We start from the raw sequence: 20,248 nt of genomic DNA, 5'->3' as shown, positions 1-20,248 counted from the left end.
TCGCCCTTTTATAACGATATTGTATATATTGTTCAATGCTACTTGTAATTATTCAGAAGACTTTATGTCATGCACAGTTTAGAATTAAAAGCATTATCGGAACTACAGCGAAATTCATTCAAGCATTGTATTGTGATAATATTATCTAGTTTGATTATTTCTTTAGCATGCATTTATTTGCAAAACTGCCCTGAGATATATATGAAAATAATTCACGGAAAATGTAATGATGTTTACGAGAAAGCGTCATATTTATGATTCGAACTGGCGACAACGGCAACAAATCGCCTAGCTGTTCCAGTTGGCCACCGGGCATACACAACTAATACATGATAACCGAACTTATTCCTGCAGTGTGGAATAAGCTTGGTTATTAGTTAAGTATCCTCAGACCTGCCATATAAGATCTGGTGTTCAAATGGTGTTCACAGTAAATGAAGGATTATCTAGATCTACAGTGTTTGCAGTTTGAGAAGAGTCTTTAGTATTGTTCATCTTCCGACAATAATGTACTGCGCATACAATTACACACACAATGATGACAATGGCAAGGACACAACCAAGAGTAATTAGAAATATCTCCCACCACTCCAGTCCACTTGTCGGTATTGGCACTATAGTGTTCTGTGCTACATTGGAAATGTCACCTTCGTTGTCAGCTTTGTCCACTGCACGTACAGCGAAGTAATACGTTGTACCTGTTCCTCTTGTAGGAAGCCATACGATGAAATTCTCTTCAGATCCAGATGGCAGCGGAGAAGTTAAATTCCCAACAACCAAGTCGTCTTCTATGATTTGTGTAGCATTATCGAAGTGATTCAAAATCTCACTAAAATATGTGGAATATCTAAGATCATAATGGTCAGCTGAAATGAAAAGATTTACGGTGCACATATATTACAAGCTGTGTGATATATTATTATATTATATATTAGTTGTGCTGTAACATCATTAAAGCATGAATTGCTTTTTGTTCATACATTTAAGCAACACGAATACAAAAATAAACGCCTCCCATTGTAACAATGGTGTTTATTAATTGAAGAGATTTAGTGTATAAATAACAAAACAGATCGAGTGATGATGCAGTATTTTAATTCAGATATTAAATCTATGTACCTGTTCCTTGGTCAAGGTCGTCACCCACGGCAGTCCAACGTAATGTTATTGTTTGTTCATCATAGTTCGATGAAGGGCTTTCTAGATCTGATATTCTTGATGGTAGATAGAGATCCTCATCTTCTCCAGGGATGTGCACGTTCTCATCAACCTGAAACGATCCTCCAGAAGCCACTCTACCGAAATCTCCAATGGGAACAGGATCACCCTCCGTAGGAATAACATCTAAGAAATAATATAGAAATTCTATTTTGTATGACACGCATAGTAATTATGTAAAAGTTGCAATTTGATTTAAAATAACCTTGGCGGAATCGTCGTTATTGCTAGTGATACACAAACATTTGATAAATATATTGAAAGAACATATACGTGGGCAACATGACATAGCCTACGTGGGCAACGTGACATAGCCTACGTGGGCAACGTGAGATAGCCTACGTGGGCAACGTGACATAGCCGACATGGGCAACATAACATAGCCTACGTGGGCAACATAACATAGCCTACGTGGGCAACGTGACATAGCCTGCGTGGGCAACGTGACATAGCCGAAATGGGCAACATAACATAGCCTACGTGGGCAACGTGAGATAGCCTACGTGGGCAACGTGACATAGCCGACATGGGCAACATAACATAGCCTACGTGGGCAACGTGATATAACCGACGTGGGCAACGTGACATAGCCGACATGAGCAACATAACATAGCCTACGTGGGCAACGCGACATAGCCGACGTGGGCAACATGACATAGCCTACGTGGGCAACGTGACATACTAGTTACCTACGTGGGCAACGTGACATTACCTACGTGGGCAACGTGACATAACCGACATGGGCAACATGACATAGCTTACGTGGGCAACATGACATAGCCTACGTGGGCAACATGCATTCAGCAAGTTCGACATTTCATAGTTCAAGTTGTTCTCGTTCATATTGCGTCTTTAATAGATAAACAGACATCGTTGGTTGCGTCAGAGAGAGTTCCTGATAAAGATATTCAAAATTGGCAATTGTGTATCTTATGCATTGAAACATAACATGTCACTATGTGCCGTAATATAGGCTATAAACAGATCATATTTCATCATTGAACACCAGCGACACCTTACCATAGTTCGTTGGCATGGCTCCAGTGCTGATTAAAGTTCTTGTAATCGCAGTCCCATGCCCATCATTCGCAGTTACCTGTATAGCGTACCGACACGCTTGGTCACAATTAGCATTAACAAAATCCAGGAAATAAGCGGAATATGTTCCGTCATTCAATGTAACATCAGCACCTATTTAGAATTACATGTATTAGTGAATTAATAATTGTGTATTCCAAAGCTATTGGCATATTAATAAAAATCAAAATATCGTGATCACCTAAATCATGATTATTTTGATCTGAAGTATCCACTTGACAAACAAAACATGTTAAATGTCGACCCCCATATGAGTTTCAAACTGAATTAATAACAATATACGCCATTCTTACCTACGCCATTGTCCAATAAACTCAAGTCAATTGGGTCATAAGGACTCGGTCTCTCTATAGTAGCAATAACATTCGCTCCAAGGATCTGTTCATAACCCCTGTGAACCGTGGCGTATATAGCTACCTGGGGCGGTGACTCGGTGATTAGTTCACTTTCAACAGTTGATTGTAGTCGTAGTGGATCAGCATCGGGGTCTGTAGATGTAGATTCAATGGACACTTCCACTACTTGATCTACACTATCAGGATTTGTAATGTTATAGAACCATTGACCTGACTGGAAGATAAATGTGATATGCAAAATAGACGAAAGAAGTACAGATAACATTTATGGACGTGCAAAGAAAGAAGGCGACAATGTATTTGATAATACATTTACCTGAGCAATATCTTCAATTGTAATAATAATAGTATGAGTGTTTACATCGTTAAGGTATTCACCAGTGTCGCCATCTATTATACTGCCATCCGGTTTTTCGATGATAACATCTACGGGCATAGTTCCACTGAAATCCCAGAATATGAAGAATACTGTGTGTCTGCCAATGGTAGAGTCGATGTAGATGTATTCAGCGATGGTTTCACCAACATCGATAGTAGTCTTGTAGCTTGACAACTAAAACAAAAACACGATGGTTACTTAAACAGCCGTTGAATGGGAATCTGGGGGGAAAGAATGGCTATTATCCCTAATCATCAGTACATTATGTGTACATCAAATACATTTATGAACTACATCATTTTGTTGCAAACCTATTTAGTAGATTGTGAATGAATAAATAAATGAATGATACTTTATTCCACGAGAAATAATACCCATGTAGAAATTCTAAGTCGTTGTCAAATGTGCGACGAATCCGATATTGATATTAACATTAGCCTGGAACATTGGTTAAGTGATGTTTTTTACTTTACAAACCTGTACTGGCGTATCCGTGCTAGTACTCGTACGGCTAGTTATAGTGTCGGTAAAGGCATCATGTAAACCTGTAGAACTGTCACTTTCTGAATACCAATAAGCCGTACCACCGGTCTCTTCTGAAAGTTCAGCCAAACCAGGATCTGCTTCGTCACTTAGCGCAAGAGTATCAACAACGATTTCTTTTTCTACCAGTTCATCAATAACGTCTTTAATATACGGTCTACCATTTTCATCCCCATCTGTTATCAAAAACAGAATTCCACCAGCTGGACTTCCCCACTCATGTTCTAATACCTAGTATGATAGAAGGATACATACAAACATGACCCAGTAAATAACATTAAGTCGTACGTGCATCGTACATGACATTAGCTTGCAACTATTTTTTTTAGGAATATATACTTCAATTGCTCTGTGTCTGGTAGAGATGCTGAAATCTTGTTACTATCATAACCGGCATAAGATGTCGAAGTGCATCACACCCGACTAACGCCTGACAGTATAGCGTATGTCTCGTCGGTAAGATCAATACTGCAAATTCGCAAAGTTCGCGTCTTCTTGCAATGAGTTCCAATGAATATTCATTTTAGTGGTCATGGTAGCACCGGCAATCATGAAATTAAGATAATCGATAAGTAAATACCACTTAAAACTTGAGAACGGATTAGATAACGGAAGTAAACAATGTGTGTTTACAGATGTTGAAGCCGCGCGACTGCAGCGAGAAAGAGTCACTGTGCTGAAAAACATGCCGTTTTTGTAGTCCACGAGCAGCAAACAGTTGGGCTCGGAGCACCGCGGAGGGCGCAACTCACGCGACCTTGTCAGGCTACGGCAAAAGACTGCTAATTATGTTTGATTTGTGTGTGTGTACAAGATCAGCAACACTTTTGATAGAAAGTATAATCACATGACCACGGTGCTTATCAGTCAAAACAGTGAGGTTTAATGTGACATTTCACTAACTGGTCTATCCATGCGATACGAGAATTACATACTGGATATAGCTACAATTACTCGCATGCTGCAAATTACATAATAATGACGACAAAAAGTTCATTTTGAAAGAAATATTGTTAAAAGGGGTAACTTTTTGTCGAATCATATTACCGTAACTGCAAATGTGTTCACTGGCGCACTTAGACATAGATTATTAATGATTTATTAAACTTAGTTTTGTATAATTACAATTCCCTTGTCGTTTTGACATGTCATAAGATGAAACGGTTATCACCGCTAAACACTTACTCGTAGAGCTGGATGGTATGCGTGGAATCATGTGATGTGTTATCTACCGGGACTGAAATTCGGTTTGGGGATAATACTAGTCAGTGACGTCACTTGTATCAACTTGTACCACGAAAAGGGTATATACTCTTTAAGTCTCTTTTGCAAGCAGAGTAAACGAATTAGTTATTATTACCAAACGCTTCAGCGTGGTATTAAGAGTTTGTTTTCAGGGGTGGGTGATACCAAGGTGGGACATGGATGCACATATGGGGTTAATTCCTTGAATTGCAATATAGAGGGTTCAGGCTGAAATACAATATATAGTGTTTTCATGTTTCGTCTGATATTTCTGTGGTATTCTGCTGCTGTAAGTAATGCACGATTTGTTCCGAAATACAGTATATTGTGTGTATTCCAGGGTTATTCGTTTTTTGCTGAAAACACCCCTATTAAATCATGGTTCACCGCCAGAGGGCGCAACGCCAGAGCAGAGCAAAACACCCTCACAAACAAAACAAAATACTCGTACACAACAGTGTCTTGGGTCCAGTAGGGGGTAGTTTATTTCTACAAACTAAGTGTTCATCCTAAATCTAAAAGCAGGTAAATGATAAGTCAAACCAGAACTAAAGACTATATCCCCCTGGAAAAACAAAATTCAAAGCAAGCTAAATTCAAATGAATAGAAAATAACAAAATAGATAAGATTAAAGCAAAAACTACCAAACAGGTAAAATCATGAAAACAATTGTGAAAGCATAAACTTGAAAAGGTACAAGCACAAATATTGCAATAAAAACATAACATGTTTCAAACATACAAGAGCAAAAAACAAGTCTAAGTAAAAAAAAAAACTTGGAATCGCCAGCCCCAACCCTAGGAAAAAACAAAAACTACAAAAAAAAGGGGTGGGCAAGGGTGGGAAAACCGGCAGCAGCAGCAGGTGAGGTAAATTGGCAGCAAAGGCAGGCAATGCAGGAACACTGAATTAAGAGTGTTAAAACCATGCTTAAATAACGGCGCAAAGCGCCACCTCCGTTAATCCATAGGCAGTCGCCGAATGATTGGTCACCCCCCTCAAATATGCAAAAGTGACCTTTAAGTTAACTAGCCCTATACATGGTAGTTTATAAAAACAAAGGCAAATGAGACCTAAGTAAGAAACAGGTAAATATAAATATGCAAATGAGACCTTTGGGTTGAGGAGTCACCCTCAAGCTTCCCCCCTGATTTAAAACCAGTTAACAATTAACTTTGCCTTAAATCATGGTTCACCGCCAGAGGGCGCAACGCCAGAGCAGAGCAAAACACCCTCACAAACAAAACAAAATACTCGTACACAACAGTGTCTTGGGTCCAGTAGGGGGTAGTTTATTTCTACAAACTAAGTGTTCATCCTAAATCTAAAAGCAGGTAAATGATAAGTCAAACCAGAACTAAAGACTATATCCCAAAGGACCCAAGACATCGGTATGCGTAGTTAGGTAGGTGGTAGTTGAGAGGCAAACTGGGCCATGGTCTTTAAGCGAAGTGGGAGAGAGGGGTGCAGATATTTCCTAAATGAGTCACTCTGCCAATCTCCTAAAAGCTTAATCATTTCCGTAGGGATGCCACAATGCAGTGCCCAAGATGCCCCTCCTCTACGAAAGCTATGAGATGAATAATCAGCTGCATTACAAACCAACGGTTGTAAAAGTGACACAAGGCGCTTAGAAAATGCTGGGTAAAGAAGTGGGCGGGAGGGTGAGATAACAAAGGCAGGGCCCTCCTGTGGGGAGGGGGTACCCAGGAATGCAGAAATCACAGCAGACACTGGACATAGTGGGTGATCATGCAGGATGGGGAGTGGCAAGAGCAACTCTCGTTGTCTGGTCTGGATAGTCTTTGACCACCTAACCACAATGCCTAGCCCCCATGGGAATGCAAGAAAATCCCCACGGGACAGGTGCTTGTCAGAAGAAAAACCCTGCAACGATGGTGGTAGGACATTGGACTTCCGCAGCAGCCCGAAAAACATAACTAGACAAACTGCCCAAAAAACCTTGTCCTGCTTGTCTGAGAGATCAAGCTGGGAGCGAATGCCCAAGAGCAGGGCTGGGGTAATTGGCAATTTACGTTGGATTTTAGTGCCTTTTACCCTTGCCACACCTTTGAGCAGTGTTGAAAGAGTGAAGTTATCAGAAAGTGGGTTAGGAAATCCGCACTCAGAGTGCAGGATGCGAATGATGTTCAAATATTGGCGAATAGAATTCACCTTGAGACGGCGCGCCAAATGGGAAACATACCGACAAAGCACCACAGGATCAACTGGTACTGGGTTGTAGTTGAATTTCAAACAGAATTCCAGAAAGGCCTTACGATGGACGGCATAAGTGCTTTTAGTGGTTGACGCGAAGGTATGACCCCTATAGAACGCTGTCTCAAGGTCTAACTGTTCCTCCAGTTTACATAATTCTTGATCTGGGGAGAGAGCACAGAGACAGCTGTGTGAGACATGTGCCTGGGGAACGAGTTTATGAAATCCCAAGCTAGGCAGTAGGGGGCGATAAGGGAATGAAGGCGGTGGACCTGGCCTGGCTGGTGAAGTCTTGAAATTGCATCAGGGATGTCGTTATGGATGCCTGGGACATGGAATGCCTTGATATGAAAGTTATAGTACACTGAGTACCAGAACAGTTCACGCAGGGCCTCCATGACCAGTTTATTACGGGACGTACCATGGTTAATGTTGGCCATGGCGACCATGCTATCCGTGTGCACATGTACAGTAGAATCTCTCCAGTATGGGCCCCACCTTCTAGCCGCAAGAATCACTGAGAGAACCTCCTTATGATTAATATGGAGTGGGGTAGCTGTTGACCAATCATGGTGCCAGATAGTAAACTGCCAATCCCCCCTGTGAAAAATGCCTGAAGCTTGATTAGAGGCATCCATATGGACATCAGTAATGGGGCGGGGGTCGATGAACTTAGTAGCACCATTGAACAGGGGAAGGCATTCTAACCACCATTGGATGTCGCGATGGAAGTCCGAAGACAAAAGCAGCTTGTGTGACGGGCAGCGTAATTTGTGAAGCTGGTCGAGGATGCGTCGGAGGTAAGTTCTACCTCCTTTTATCACTCTGCATGCCCAGGCAAGTTTACCTGCGAGGGTCTCCAGCTGGCGGCGGCTTGCGCGTTTCTTTGCAGAATAAGATCTGACGAGATCTTGCAGTTCATTAAGCTTTTTCGGGGGCAGGCGCACAGTGAGCATATTTGTATCAATTTCAATCCCGAGAAAAGTCATGCGTTGAGATGGGCCTTCGACTTTGCTCCAAGCAATGCAAAAACCAAGTTGCCTAAGCAATCTAATAAGGGAATTGAGGCCTTCCATGCAGGTTTTATAGTCTGGTGCAATGATGAGGAAGTCATCTAAATACACCACCATTGCATCGTAACCGCGGCGGGCCATCATCCGGCGGACACTTTGGGTCAGGCGGTGAAAAATACTCGGTGCCAGCTTGGCACCGAACGGGAGGCGAGTATCATAGAGATAGGTGGGGTGATCCTCTCCAGTAAAAGTCCACTCAAGTCCTGTTGCCTGATAGTTTGATGGATGAATTTTTACTGAGCGGTATGCAGATTTGAGATCGACTTTCGCAAGGTAATCCCCCTTAGTAATAAGGTTAGTAGCATCATCAATCGTTTGGTATTGGAAGGTCTCATGTGAGGCATAATCATTGACAGCACTCCCACTTGGTTGGCTACAATCATGAATCAGACGAATGTCTGTAGAATTTGGTTTGGGGATGGCACCCAGGGCGCTGACAATGGTGGGTTGCTGTGGAGTAATGACATAATGACCCTCACTAATTTCCGCTAAAAGCTGCTTTTCAACCTGGTTTTTTGCTGACCCAGTGGCTGAATTGTAATTCTTGGTATAAGCTGGCTTATAATTAATGCTTGCATTGGTAATGTTAAAACCCTCTCTAATCCCTGTCATTAAAAATTCAGCATCAGGGTCATTCTTCAGCTCATTTTTCCAAACCGGATAATTGAGGGAATAAGTGGCTGCTGCTAAAGAGGGTTTGGCAATGGGCTGCGATTCCAGAGTTAGTTTTTTGAAGACTGAGATGAGACATGAGCTGATTTTGGGTGGGCTCTGCGACATGATGGTTCGAGGCACACATGTGCATAAGTACATTCAGTTCCAAACTTACAATTACCCCTATTGAAACCTAAGCAAATTGGTCTACCAGATTTGCTATCCACTGGGGCAGGGGAGCGGTTGGTACTATTAACCGCCCTTGTGCTGTAAGAGCCAGCATGTCTATTCGTATATGGGGTAGAGGATAATGGCTTATCTTTTAAAATGACAGTTGTCAGGTGTGGGATGTCACTACCCCATGCAAATTTATGAACTGCTTGCAGTTGGCGATATTGCCGATCATAAAGAAGAATGGATCCCCAACTGTAACGATTTGCCAACTGTGAAATTTTATCCGTGTATGACAAATAATTTAACACGGCATTGCCCTGCAGAGACCCCCCTTGAATCAGTTCGTACATAATGCGTGCGTTGGCACCAAACCACTGAGTAGGAGTGACTGATTCAAGGCGGGGTCTCTTAATTTCGGATTCCAGAATTAAATTAACGCCATTGTCCTCTGTACGAAGAACTTGCTGTTCTTTTACACTATCAGTAATGGATAAAAAATCTACGATATCAAGGCACTTCTCACCTTTCCGGGTCTGAATATAAACCAAAGGGTCTAAATCTGCCCGTAAATTAATACCACATTGAGAATTGTTCAAAGTGTTCGCTTCTAAAGTGTTCTTGTTGTCATACAGCAACGCAGACTGTAGTAACTGTTGCAGTGGTGTGATCGGTTGGTTCGGGATGGCAGGATCGGCGAGTGGTTGCTGTATATTCTGCATGGGGGCCGCCATGTTGGTGTGTTGTTGTTGTATTAGCAGCTGTGGGTCACCGTTGGTGGCGCTCAGGTCTTGCATCCGTGTTCCGATAACGTGTTGGTTTTCCGGATTAACTTGACTGCTGTTTCGTTTTGTTCTGATTGCGTCGATCGCGACGATTAGTTGACGGAATTGTGCCAATGGCTCAATCTGCATTTTGATAATATCTTCTTTTTCAATCAGTCGAATGGATGACATTGAGTTGAACCCCGATTCGGCTAACTTAGCTAGCGTATGTGAGCTTATTTCGTTGTCAATCGCCCATTGTTGAATGTCAATTGTTGGGTCATCGGTAGCCATTGTTTTCTGGGCTGTAGGTGTGAAAGCTAGTTTGCTTGAAAAGGCACCTGGAAACGTGCTTGGATCAGAGTTCATTGTCTCGGTGCAATAAGGATTGTTACCTGTAAACTGGTATACTATAGTGTGTCCTTTTTCTCAGTATCTTGTTTGGCCGATCTATCAGGATCTTGGTGTAACAGGCGAAGAACACTTTCAGTTGTCGCAGCTTGCAGAAAAATCCAACAGCCTAGCCAGGCGTGGATGTGTATCAGTCAAAAGCGAGCGTACGGACGTAGCTGTGCACTATAGAATGTAAGTGGTAGGTATACCAAAAACAAAACGTACGGTTGTTCAATAGGATTGGATGATAAGGACATCAGGATGACAAAGATATGGTGTTCCTGGCAGAAAAACCGGCAGCAGCAGCAGGTGAGGTAAATTGGCAGCAAAGGCAGGCAATGCAGGAACACTGAATTAAGAGTGTTAAAACCATGCTTAAATAACGGCGCAAAGCGCCACCTCCGTTAATCCATAGGCAGTCGCCGAATGATTGGTCACCCCCCTCAAATATGCAAAAGTGACCTTTAAGTTAACTAGCCCTATACATGGTAGTTTATAAAAACAAAGGCAAATGAGACCTAAGTAAGAAACAGGTAAATATAAATATGCAAATGAGACCTTTGGGTTGAGGAGTCACCCTCAAGCTTCCCCCCTGATTTAAAACCAGTTAACAATTAACTTTGCCTTTTTTAGTGACAGAGTTTGAATAGTCTCACTCCCACTGGGAAATCTGCATTGTTGCTTGAATGTGAGTTAATTAAACACATTTTCCAGACCGGCGAAAGAGTATGCAACAGCCAATTTTAACAGCCTGTCACGTGATTTTAGTCTGAATGTCAACATGAAGAGGCTAGTCCATTTTACGCAGGAGTAATTGGGAGTAGAATATGTGAGGAATAGTATCAACAGAGATGTGTATAGTGAAAAGTAATATCTATCCTTCATTTACATCTCTGAGCATTTCTGTTTTAGTATATTGGTTTGAAAATGTTGAACTTGCATGATTTGCAATGTGTTTTTTTAATGGGACTCCCCTATTGATCGAATCCCGGGTTTGAACGAGAACGGCACACCACGTGATTCGTTTGAATACAATGCTGATGGCAAACATGCCGTGTTACTGCGGTACTCCACTGACGGGATGACTTACTGCATGCTACAACTTCGCTTGTGATGTTGCTTGCTAGCCATGGATTACATGAATCTTGATTACCAGTCAAATGTTGCTCATTTGACGTTGGTAATCTTTATTTGGAACTGAGTAACTTCCTGGTACTTCGTACTATGATAAAAATCAGTCAACATACATCAAGTTCTCTCAATCGTAGTATTCCATGTGATGTACACCTAATATGCCAAAAATGTTGCTGAACGATTTGAACTGAATAAAAATAGCAGACGAAAATTTGTTTACAAAATAAAAATACTTCGGTTGCCAATGAAAACCGGTAAAAAACAAGCAATATGTTTTCGGCTGTTATCATGGAAGGGACATGAACGTGAAGCTAACGTCTGTTTATAACTAAAACCGGGCACCTTATACGAAGTTTGCAAAATAACATGGCAGTCATTAGAAGTCACTTTATTTTATTGTTAGGACGTATTCAGCCGTTAAATGTATAATTTCCAATCGTTTTGCGATAGTATTTTCTAGATTGGAAGCAGCATTTACATTTTATTCAAAGTTCAAAGCTGCGTTGGGATTCCGTTGACAGTGGTAACAATGTCGGCGCCGGTGATCGCTTACCAGTGCGCAACGTAGCCAAAATAAAAGGCATGATCATTTGGGCACTGCTATTACAAGACTTTGGCTGTTGCCATGGTAGCGGTGGGTCAGGATTGTTTTTCCAATTAGTGATGGTACGACCTGCCTGTCAAGTATGAACCGTGACAAAATCAGCCAAGCCAAAAAAAATCACAGAAGAGTTAAAAAGCCATTCCTGCTGAACAGTTACTCTAACTTCGGGGTCAACTTTCTCATTAATGAAAAAAGATATCAAACATTCAAATAGTAACTTTTTGCCCACACTCCAGCCGAGTACAATGAGCTATGTCTGAGGTGTTGTATCACAGGGAGTTGGACAAACTTGTGTATTTTAATAAATTATTGAATAATAAAATGTTATATAACTTTTCTTTTACCCCCCTCCCCTTCCTGGTATCTATTTCAAGTATTTTTGTCAGGTTCAAATCGTTCACCAGCATTTTTGGCATGTTAGATGTACATCACATAGAATACTAGGATTGGGAGAACTTAATGTTTGTTGACCACCTGGAATCTGAGTTTTATAAATCTTGAAGGGCTCTCGGAAGATCCACCGCTGCCTGGACCCGCAGTAAAATCTCCGATTAATATGGAGCCGCAACCATCAACATCGATATACCATGAGGTTTCTGCTGGCGACGTTGCGGCGTTACTCAGTTCCAAATAAAGATTACCAACGCCAAATTAGCAAAATTTAACCGGTAACCAAGACTCGGTCTATCCACGACAAGCAAGCAACATCACAAACGAGGTTGTAGTGTGCAGCTCACGAGTCAGCGACGACCGATTTCAACGAAAGTCATTCCGTCAGTGGAGTACCGCAGTTGCACGGCATGTTTGCCAATGCACAGATCTGTGGAGGAACTTTTAACTTCAACATCAACCGTGTATCGTAGTCGCCCAGTTTAAGTTCTGGTTCTGTCGTGGTCCCAACTAAAGGGCGACAGTCGTCGTGTCGCGTCCTGTTCGATATGGGACTCACAGCGACGTATACAACGCGTGTAAAATGCATTGTTTATTTACATGAAATTCGAACACGCGTTGTGCTACGACCACCGCGCTTAAACATCCACGAGTTATTTATTCGGACAATGACTTAAATTAGACGTCTGATTATTTTATTTTCACACGTACAGCGACACGCGTTCTACACTGACAAGCGTTGCTAGGTCGCAGCACTGTCTTGGAGCATATTAATGGGCAATTGGGTTCCCCGATCTAAATTTCTATCCCGGTTTGTTGCACGTTCTTTTTTTAATATGAAATAATCAAATATGGGACATGTGTATAATAACAGAACCCCACACCCTCCCCGTGGCTTCGCTCGTGAAAGTACGGCAGCAGGATACACCGCATCACTCGTGAAAATAACTTCCATACGCAATGAAAGCCACGGGGAGGGTATCTGTCATAATACTTCATTATCACTGAAAACATTTTTCCCCTGAAATAAATTCCAGTGAATATGCCATTTCCCTCATACTATATTGAGACACAGCGCAGTGAAAATTAGATTCACATGTAATGCTTGAAAACATGTCAGCAAAAATAAATTAAGTGAAATTCTACGTGACTTCATAATAGTTGGAAATGAACACATTACACCCGACCCTACCACTCCATATACAATGTAAACTACACCCCAAAACATCCTTTCACCCACAGTTACTACCGTGTTTCACCAGTGTATTCTATTTGACGTCAGGAGAAATTGAAATAAACAAATTAATTATAATTTCAGCCTCTAGTTTACCACTGATTAAATAAACTACCTCGTCTTTATGTCAACTTGCAGTTATTCGTTGCCTACATCAGTGACTTCAAAATATATGTTTCAATCCCAGGAATTTCACTCGCTGTTAATTGCATGGGAGTGGCAGTCTTTAATGAATTTCTATTGTCATGTCCATTTCTTGCGATTACTCGAACATTAAGCTGTAACCACATACCGCCTAGGTGCTGTAATTAAATCCTGGTGTAAGCACCATATGAACTATGAACAATGCATGTGAAGCCAGCTGTGGGGTATATTCAATCCTATAGATTTCTCATTGTTTGGTAACTATTTGCTGCAAATGCAACAAAAATCAATATAAAAAATATTACCCACACAGTATTCTACAGGTTACTTGTTATCTATAGTGGTTCGCTTGTGTGAGCATCACATTCATCTTACCTATGCAGTGGTGTGGTGGGTACGGTGTGTACTGGTATTGTTTCATCTTACCTATGCACTGGTTTGGTGGGTACGGTGTGTACTGGTATTGTTTCATCTTACCTATGCACTGGTGTGGTGGGTACGGTGTGTACTGGTATTGTTGATGACATCAAATCTGTCAATGTTTCCGCAAGGAATGGTGAAATGATTTTAAAACGAACTTAATTATATACGGCTAACTTAGATTATACACTGACGATCCAGGACTCAGTTTCATTTTGGTCCCTGATTTGGGCTTTTTTTAGTAATTTTCCATCACTAAATATACACATAAATGCTGATGTGAATTAACAAATAGTCTCCACTGAAGGCTGGTGCAACACACAGTATTGCACGACTATTGCGTATCTTAACAAATTAAACCACGGTGACACGGGGCATAGCTTGGGTACACTCACCTTAATCCCATCCAGCAATCCACAACCGATGCACGTGCCTCCGCCGGTCCCAGTAGGTAATTTCGCAATTAATTCTTGCCTAGTGTCCATGTCATCGAGTTGTACAAGATACGACAAAATGCTTGCGTCGCTACTGAATTCTACTATACCAATCCACGTGTCTCTAGGTGCAGTATAACCTACATATCTTGTACTTGCCTGTATCATTATCTTGAAACGATTGTACTGTGAAATAAATGTTAAGAAATATACAACAAAATAGAAACTAGCACATTGCCGGAATCTAAAACAAAGCAACGCACACGTAGATTCGCCACGCACAGAAATAAATGTAAATACATGTATATCTTATAACTTGTTATCTGATAATGTATAGCTCATCGAATAAATGTTAACAACTAACAAAATAAATAGTGACGTACTTACATTGGACATACTACCTGATATGTCAAGTATCAGAACGATTCGAAGTTCAATTTCTTGTACAATCAAAAACGATGGTGTCACATTTATATCAACAGCTGGTTCGTTTCCATCTCCGAAGTCGGGGTGTTTCAGCATTACTTCCCATACACTCTGATAACAACATTGTTTGTTTTGCTTGTTTCGTGCCAAACGGTTGTGTTGTGCTTCGGAGTCTTTTTCAGCATCATTGTGGCAAAAAGTGACGACCTGTTCATTAAAATAGTACTATCCAATTACAACGCATTGGTTAGTCCCATCAATGTTACTGTCAGTAATAACTCTTGTTGGCTATGTGAAACCACGCCATAAGCATACTGCCTTATATCACCGTCCCTCAACAGTGTTGAGGGACGGTGCTTATATAGTATGTACCAGGACAATTGAAAACGTATCTTGGGGAAAGACGTGTCAATTTTGTTCAAGATTTCTGGGACATTTTATTTACATATATTCATTATTCTGTGATTAACAACAATCAAGAAAATACATTTCCAACATCGCCAAATAGTTGCATAAAAAGTAACTTACAGAGTCGAGGTAATTTGCATACATATATGACGCTCTTGCCTCGTTGTTTTCTAGATCGGGAAAGAATCTGCACCCAGTACTCGGCACGACACCACTTGAAGGATCTGTGTTACATTCTTTGTAGTTGTCTGATATATCCAATGATTTCCCTGTGACAGCCTCAGAACATCTAGTGGGTTGTACATTACCATTTTCGTCATAATAAAAATGATCATACTCTTCTTCAGGATACTCATCATATACACCCCATCGTAAATGAGCCCATTCATGTACGATCACCTTCCCTGAAACGACAAGACAATATTTGCTTGAGAATGTGTCAGCTGGTTTATGTTTGTAATACGATAAATCTGGTTTGTTTGTAATCGACCATAGACACCGTGACTACTGGACAACGACTTGATTGTCACTGGTTATTATCGTTTCACATACATATAGTGTTCGCACGTGCAGTAAAACATAGGGCTCTATTCGTAGTTAATTTTGATGCACTTTTGAAAACCCCAAGACAAGATCTCGATGTTAAAATAATGGAAGATGAATCAGACATGAGCAGGTATGTGCGCCGGGCTAAATTAATACCACTGCAAAGTATGAACAGACCGCCGGTTGTGTACACTGATAAGGAATATTTACAAAGCGAACTAGTCTTCCGTTTGTTAACACGCGTGAACAAGACTGAAGTCGCCTTGAAGTGGCTATGCTATTTGTATTAGAGCTATGACAACAAAGTCGGATATGTTGTCACGGTCATTCAAATACTCTGTTTATTGCGGTCAAATAGCGAGACCAATTTTGTCCATTACTCCTTCCAGACACAGGTAAAAATAACGCCGCTATTTATATACAGTTACCACCATTCTGAAAACGTCAATCACATTTCGCCGCCGTTATAGTCTTAAATATGCGATAATCTCCCCTAACAATTCTTACATTAGTAACATGCAATTGAAATAAAAACTTGTCCTGCTTTTAGGTCTAGTGTAAAAAGTACAGTTTCAAAGGTCAGTTCATATGAATGAGCCACTGGGTTAAATCATAAAATCAAAAACATATAACAAAATGGCGGTGTGCATTTCTATTTAATCAGTTCAGGTTGAACTTAGCTTAACTGCGATCGGCCTTGGTGTAATGCAAGATGAGCACTTTACGCTCAGTTTAAAATTAAAAATATGAAGACAAATTAGTAAATTTATATTGATTATTAAGGCTACAAAATAGCAATTGTATTATATTATATTAAACAAAAATTGCGAATTATTCTTATTTTCAATATTCTATCAACAGTAACCTAGTTACTAACGTCACCGGCTTCAGGCCACAACGTAAAACATCTTTACCGAAAGTAACACAAATATACACTAAAATTTGAAGATATCACCACGCCAATGAGCAAAGGTTACACGAGAGGGTATAGGTTCCTCAAATGTGTCAACAAAAGAGTATAAACAATAATTACGGTTTTTTGTTTCTCAAATAAGCTTACCTGGATCCCCCCAGTAATACCAGCTAAACTGTTGGTCTTTAATCCATCGTTCTGTCAGATGTATATACTCTCCTGGATCCCCACATTTAAGAATTTGTTTTGTATACGGATTGTGTCCATAGTTGGTATTTGGCTGGTCCACTATGACATTAGCTAGATCAAATCTCTCTGTAGTCGCCGCTGCTTCCGTGAGATTATCACTCCACGTCTTTGGTATGAGTATCGTTACATTGTTAAAGTATGTATGATATTCAGTGGCACGATGCAGATGCGACGATGCACTAGTAAATATTTCCTGGGAAATATAATAAAGCATTTAGATATTACCTTACTCCCGATATGTTTGGGGAGCTGACCGTATTTCAAAATACTTAACTGGCAAATGGCGTGAATTCTTGTAATATGACTAAAGTCTAGATCATGTAGGCACTAACAGAATAGGGTGATACGCAATTGAAACAACACAGTGCGTTGTTGAGCGTCGTCACTTCCTCCCAAGTCCACTTAGTCCCAAGTAACTTCTTCCGAGGTTATTTCGACCCACAAAACCAATTTACACAAACGACCACTTACCGCAGGTAACACTAAGTTCGTCCCAAGTCACTTCGTACGACGTGTGCGATTCGTTTCAAGTCACTTTGTACAACGCTTGTATCTTGTATCGGGTTATGAGGTGTGTATTTTTATTGATATTTTGTATTTATGTAATTTACATTGAATACAAATAGCATTTGATAGTTACATTTGACCAGTTATGCAACACCCTGGAATTCTATTGTTATACATGTATATGATACAATGGTTAATCATTACATTTCCATTTTTCAACGCTAAGTGACTTGAAACTCAGCGACCATGTGATGCACAATGACTATGTGATGCGAAGTGACCGTACAACACTAAGTGACTTGAAACTCAACGACCATGTGATGCACCAGTGACCATTTGGTACGAAGTGACCGTGCAGTACAACATTATTTGTTACAAAGTACGAAGGCTCTTGTATGAAGTGACTGTATTTCATTGTCTACAAAGTAAACAGTGTTTAGAGAATACATGCCAAACTACCAATTCGTTGCGTATGCTTACGCTGACATTATAGATAAGCATGGCCACGTACGACACATGCCAATTATGGCCACACCTTGAGTAACATTCTGTTGGGAAATTTCGCCCACATGTTGAAATCAATAAAATGACAGACGAACATGCCTCACCCTTATTTCGCATAGTTTGATATACATTTACTGCCAAAAGAGAAAATCCCGCATTTAAATCGTCGCTTCAGTTTAACCGTGACACTCTTTCCCAATTTGACTATTGAGGTATTGTAACATAATATACCTGTTAGTGCAATTACATGACACCAGTTACGAAATGGGTATATATCTCCAAAAACTGACACTTCAACCATCAGTTGCGTATCAATACGCAGTTGGGCAACATAAAGATGCAGCCTGAAAAAGTTAGAGACGTTCTTACCCAAGACAATATAAAGTAACTGTAAAAACACAAAATACACGCATTAAAACAAACAAAGCCGTGCGTTGATCTCTATTATCGACTCGACAATTCAAGCGCTATATCCGTCTGTGCCATCTAAATAATGTTTTAGATATGCAGTTTGTTTAGTAGTGGTCAAAATTGGTTTTCAACATTATCTACGACTCATACATTTCTTCGCATTATGTAACCCCTATACGTACGATAGTTATTGCAGACTAGACGTTAGCTCTAGATCAACGGCGTTATCAGAGTGGGCGATATATGCGGTCATCGGCTGTACACTCGCTATGGATTCTGCTATATAAGGTGGGTGCGATTTTTTCGGACCAAAATAAATGAGCCAACCACAAACTAATAACGACCAGAAAACGGTTTATCTTTAAAAATCCTAATGGCATATTCAATTTAAGGAATTTTATAAATCTTTGCGTACGGGCCACTGTTGTTGTACGCATGCGCATTGAGCGTATTTTGTCGACTACCCGAATGTGCATGTCGCGCACAACGCCACGCACCCAGGTTTAACCGAACGAAATAATGACCGCCGTTACATGTGAATACTCACTTCCCTACACAACATCGACACTACTCACCTTGATTCTAGTAATCAGCAAAGGGTCTTCCTTAATACTTTCATGTATCGCCACCAGTACAGTACGATATCCATTATTTTCTAGGCTAACGGGATTACGACAGTCAGCAAAAGCCACCACATACAAAACAAAAAGTAATGCTCTCATCTTACCTGCGATAATTAGGTATCTCGCTAAAATTAGTTAAAGTTAGCAACTGTTTTTACAAGGTCTACCTTCATTGTCAACTTTTAGAACTAGTGCGAGCATGCCGATGCGGTCACACCCAACACTAAAGTGCTTACTACGTCATATACAGGGGGTGTCAAATCAAGAACAAAAATCCAAGCTCACTGTCTATGAGAGTACCATATGCTCTAGTGTAGATCTTAAAAATTACCGTCTCCATGGTATTTTATTCGTAATACAAACGGTGCCGCCACGCCGTTTTTGTAAGCTTGCTGCTGGAACACGAATTAAAAATGAAACGTTACAAATAGAAATTATATGCACAATAATCACAAGATATGACATCAAATTTGACCTAAATCATTGTTTTTATCAGTGTAACCCCCCGTAAAGTGGTAGTGAATATTCCAGAAGTGCTTTATATGGCCCTCTCACAGATAATTTATAAGTCAATTGCCCTCTGTCAAGCGATAGTTTAGCAAGGACATTTGTTGTCGTTAAAGACCTTTGAACATTCATATAATGAAAAATACGTTTTTTTGATCGACAATTGATTTCGATTGGTCAGCAAGTAATTTTTCATGGTTTTCTTTTAACTGCAGCGAAGCAGCAAACACAATGAGTCTTGATTTGTCGTAATTTGACATAAGGCGGGTGGTTATAAACACAAGCGCACTAATATCTTAATGTTTGAGAGCCTATTTGAAAAGTAACTGTGTAGTACTTTTGCAACATGACATTGAATTCCTTCCGTAGATGAAGGTGAATACATTCAATAAAGCGTCTACATTCACATTAACCACTCATCCCACTTTTCTGAATTCAGACACTATTTCGTTATCCTCGGCCAATCACATTTTCAGACGACTAGAAGGACACTAACGTTACTTAACGCCTGTCTATGAGCGAGGTTATACTAAACGTTTACTAGAACCGAGATCCAAACAGGCTTTCAACTAGGCTTAGTGTCCAAGTTGCCATGCTTAAATATCTTGGCGAATTTTAGGTGTTTTGGTTGTGCAGCCCCACTGCAATTACCTGTCGATTTAACATTTGATTTATGTATATA

The 20,248-nt window shown here is 40.5% G+C and overlaps 1 protein-coding gene across 1 annotated transcript; it reads right to left on the bottom strand.

Moving 5' to 3' along the window:
- Window positions 1-414: 414 nt before the first annotated feature.
- Window positions 415-19,246, bottom strand: LOC100370641 (calcium-activated chloride channel regulator 1-like). Its single transcript, XM_002731033.3, has 11 exons — window positions 19,012-19,246; window positions 16,913-17,207; window positions 15,427-15,710; window positions 14,860-15,105; window positions 14,434-14,658; window positions 3,529-3,825; window positions 2,989-3,225; window positions 2,610-2,886; window positions 2,239-2,409; window positions 1,120-1,344; window positions 415-866 (listed from the first exon to the last, which is right to left on the bottom strand). Exons 1-11 carry the CDS (start codon window positions 19,156-19,158, stop codon window positions 415-417), a joined length of 2,856 nt encoding a protein of 951 aa, XP_002731079.2. The 5' UTR covers window positions 19,159-19,246.
- Between the last annotated feature and the right edge of the window lie 1,002 nt (window positions 19,247-20,248).

The sequence above is a fragment of the Saccoglossus kowalevskii genome, chromosome 3 (assembly GCF_978046115.1).
Source record: "Saccoglossus kowalevskii chromosome 3, keSacKowa6.1, whole genome shotgun sequence".
NCBI classification, from domain to species: Eukaryota; Metazoa; Hemichordata; class Enteropneusta; family Harrimaniidae; genus Saccoglossus; species Saccoglossus kowalevskii.
Note: the sequence above shows the minus strand (reverse complement) of the source record. Positions and strands in the feature narration are given on the sequence as shown.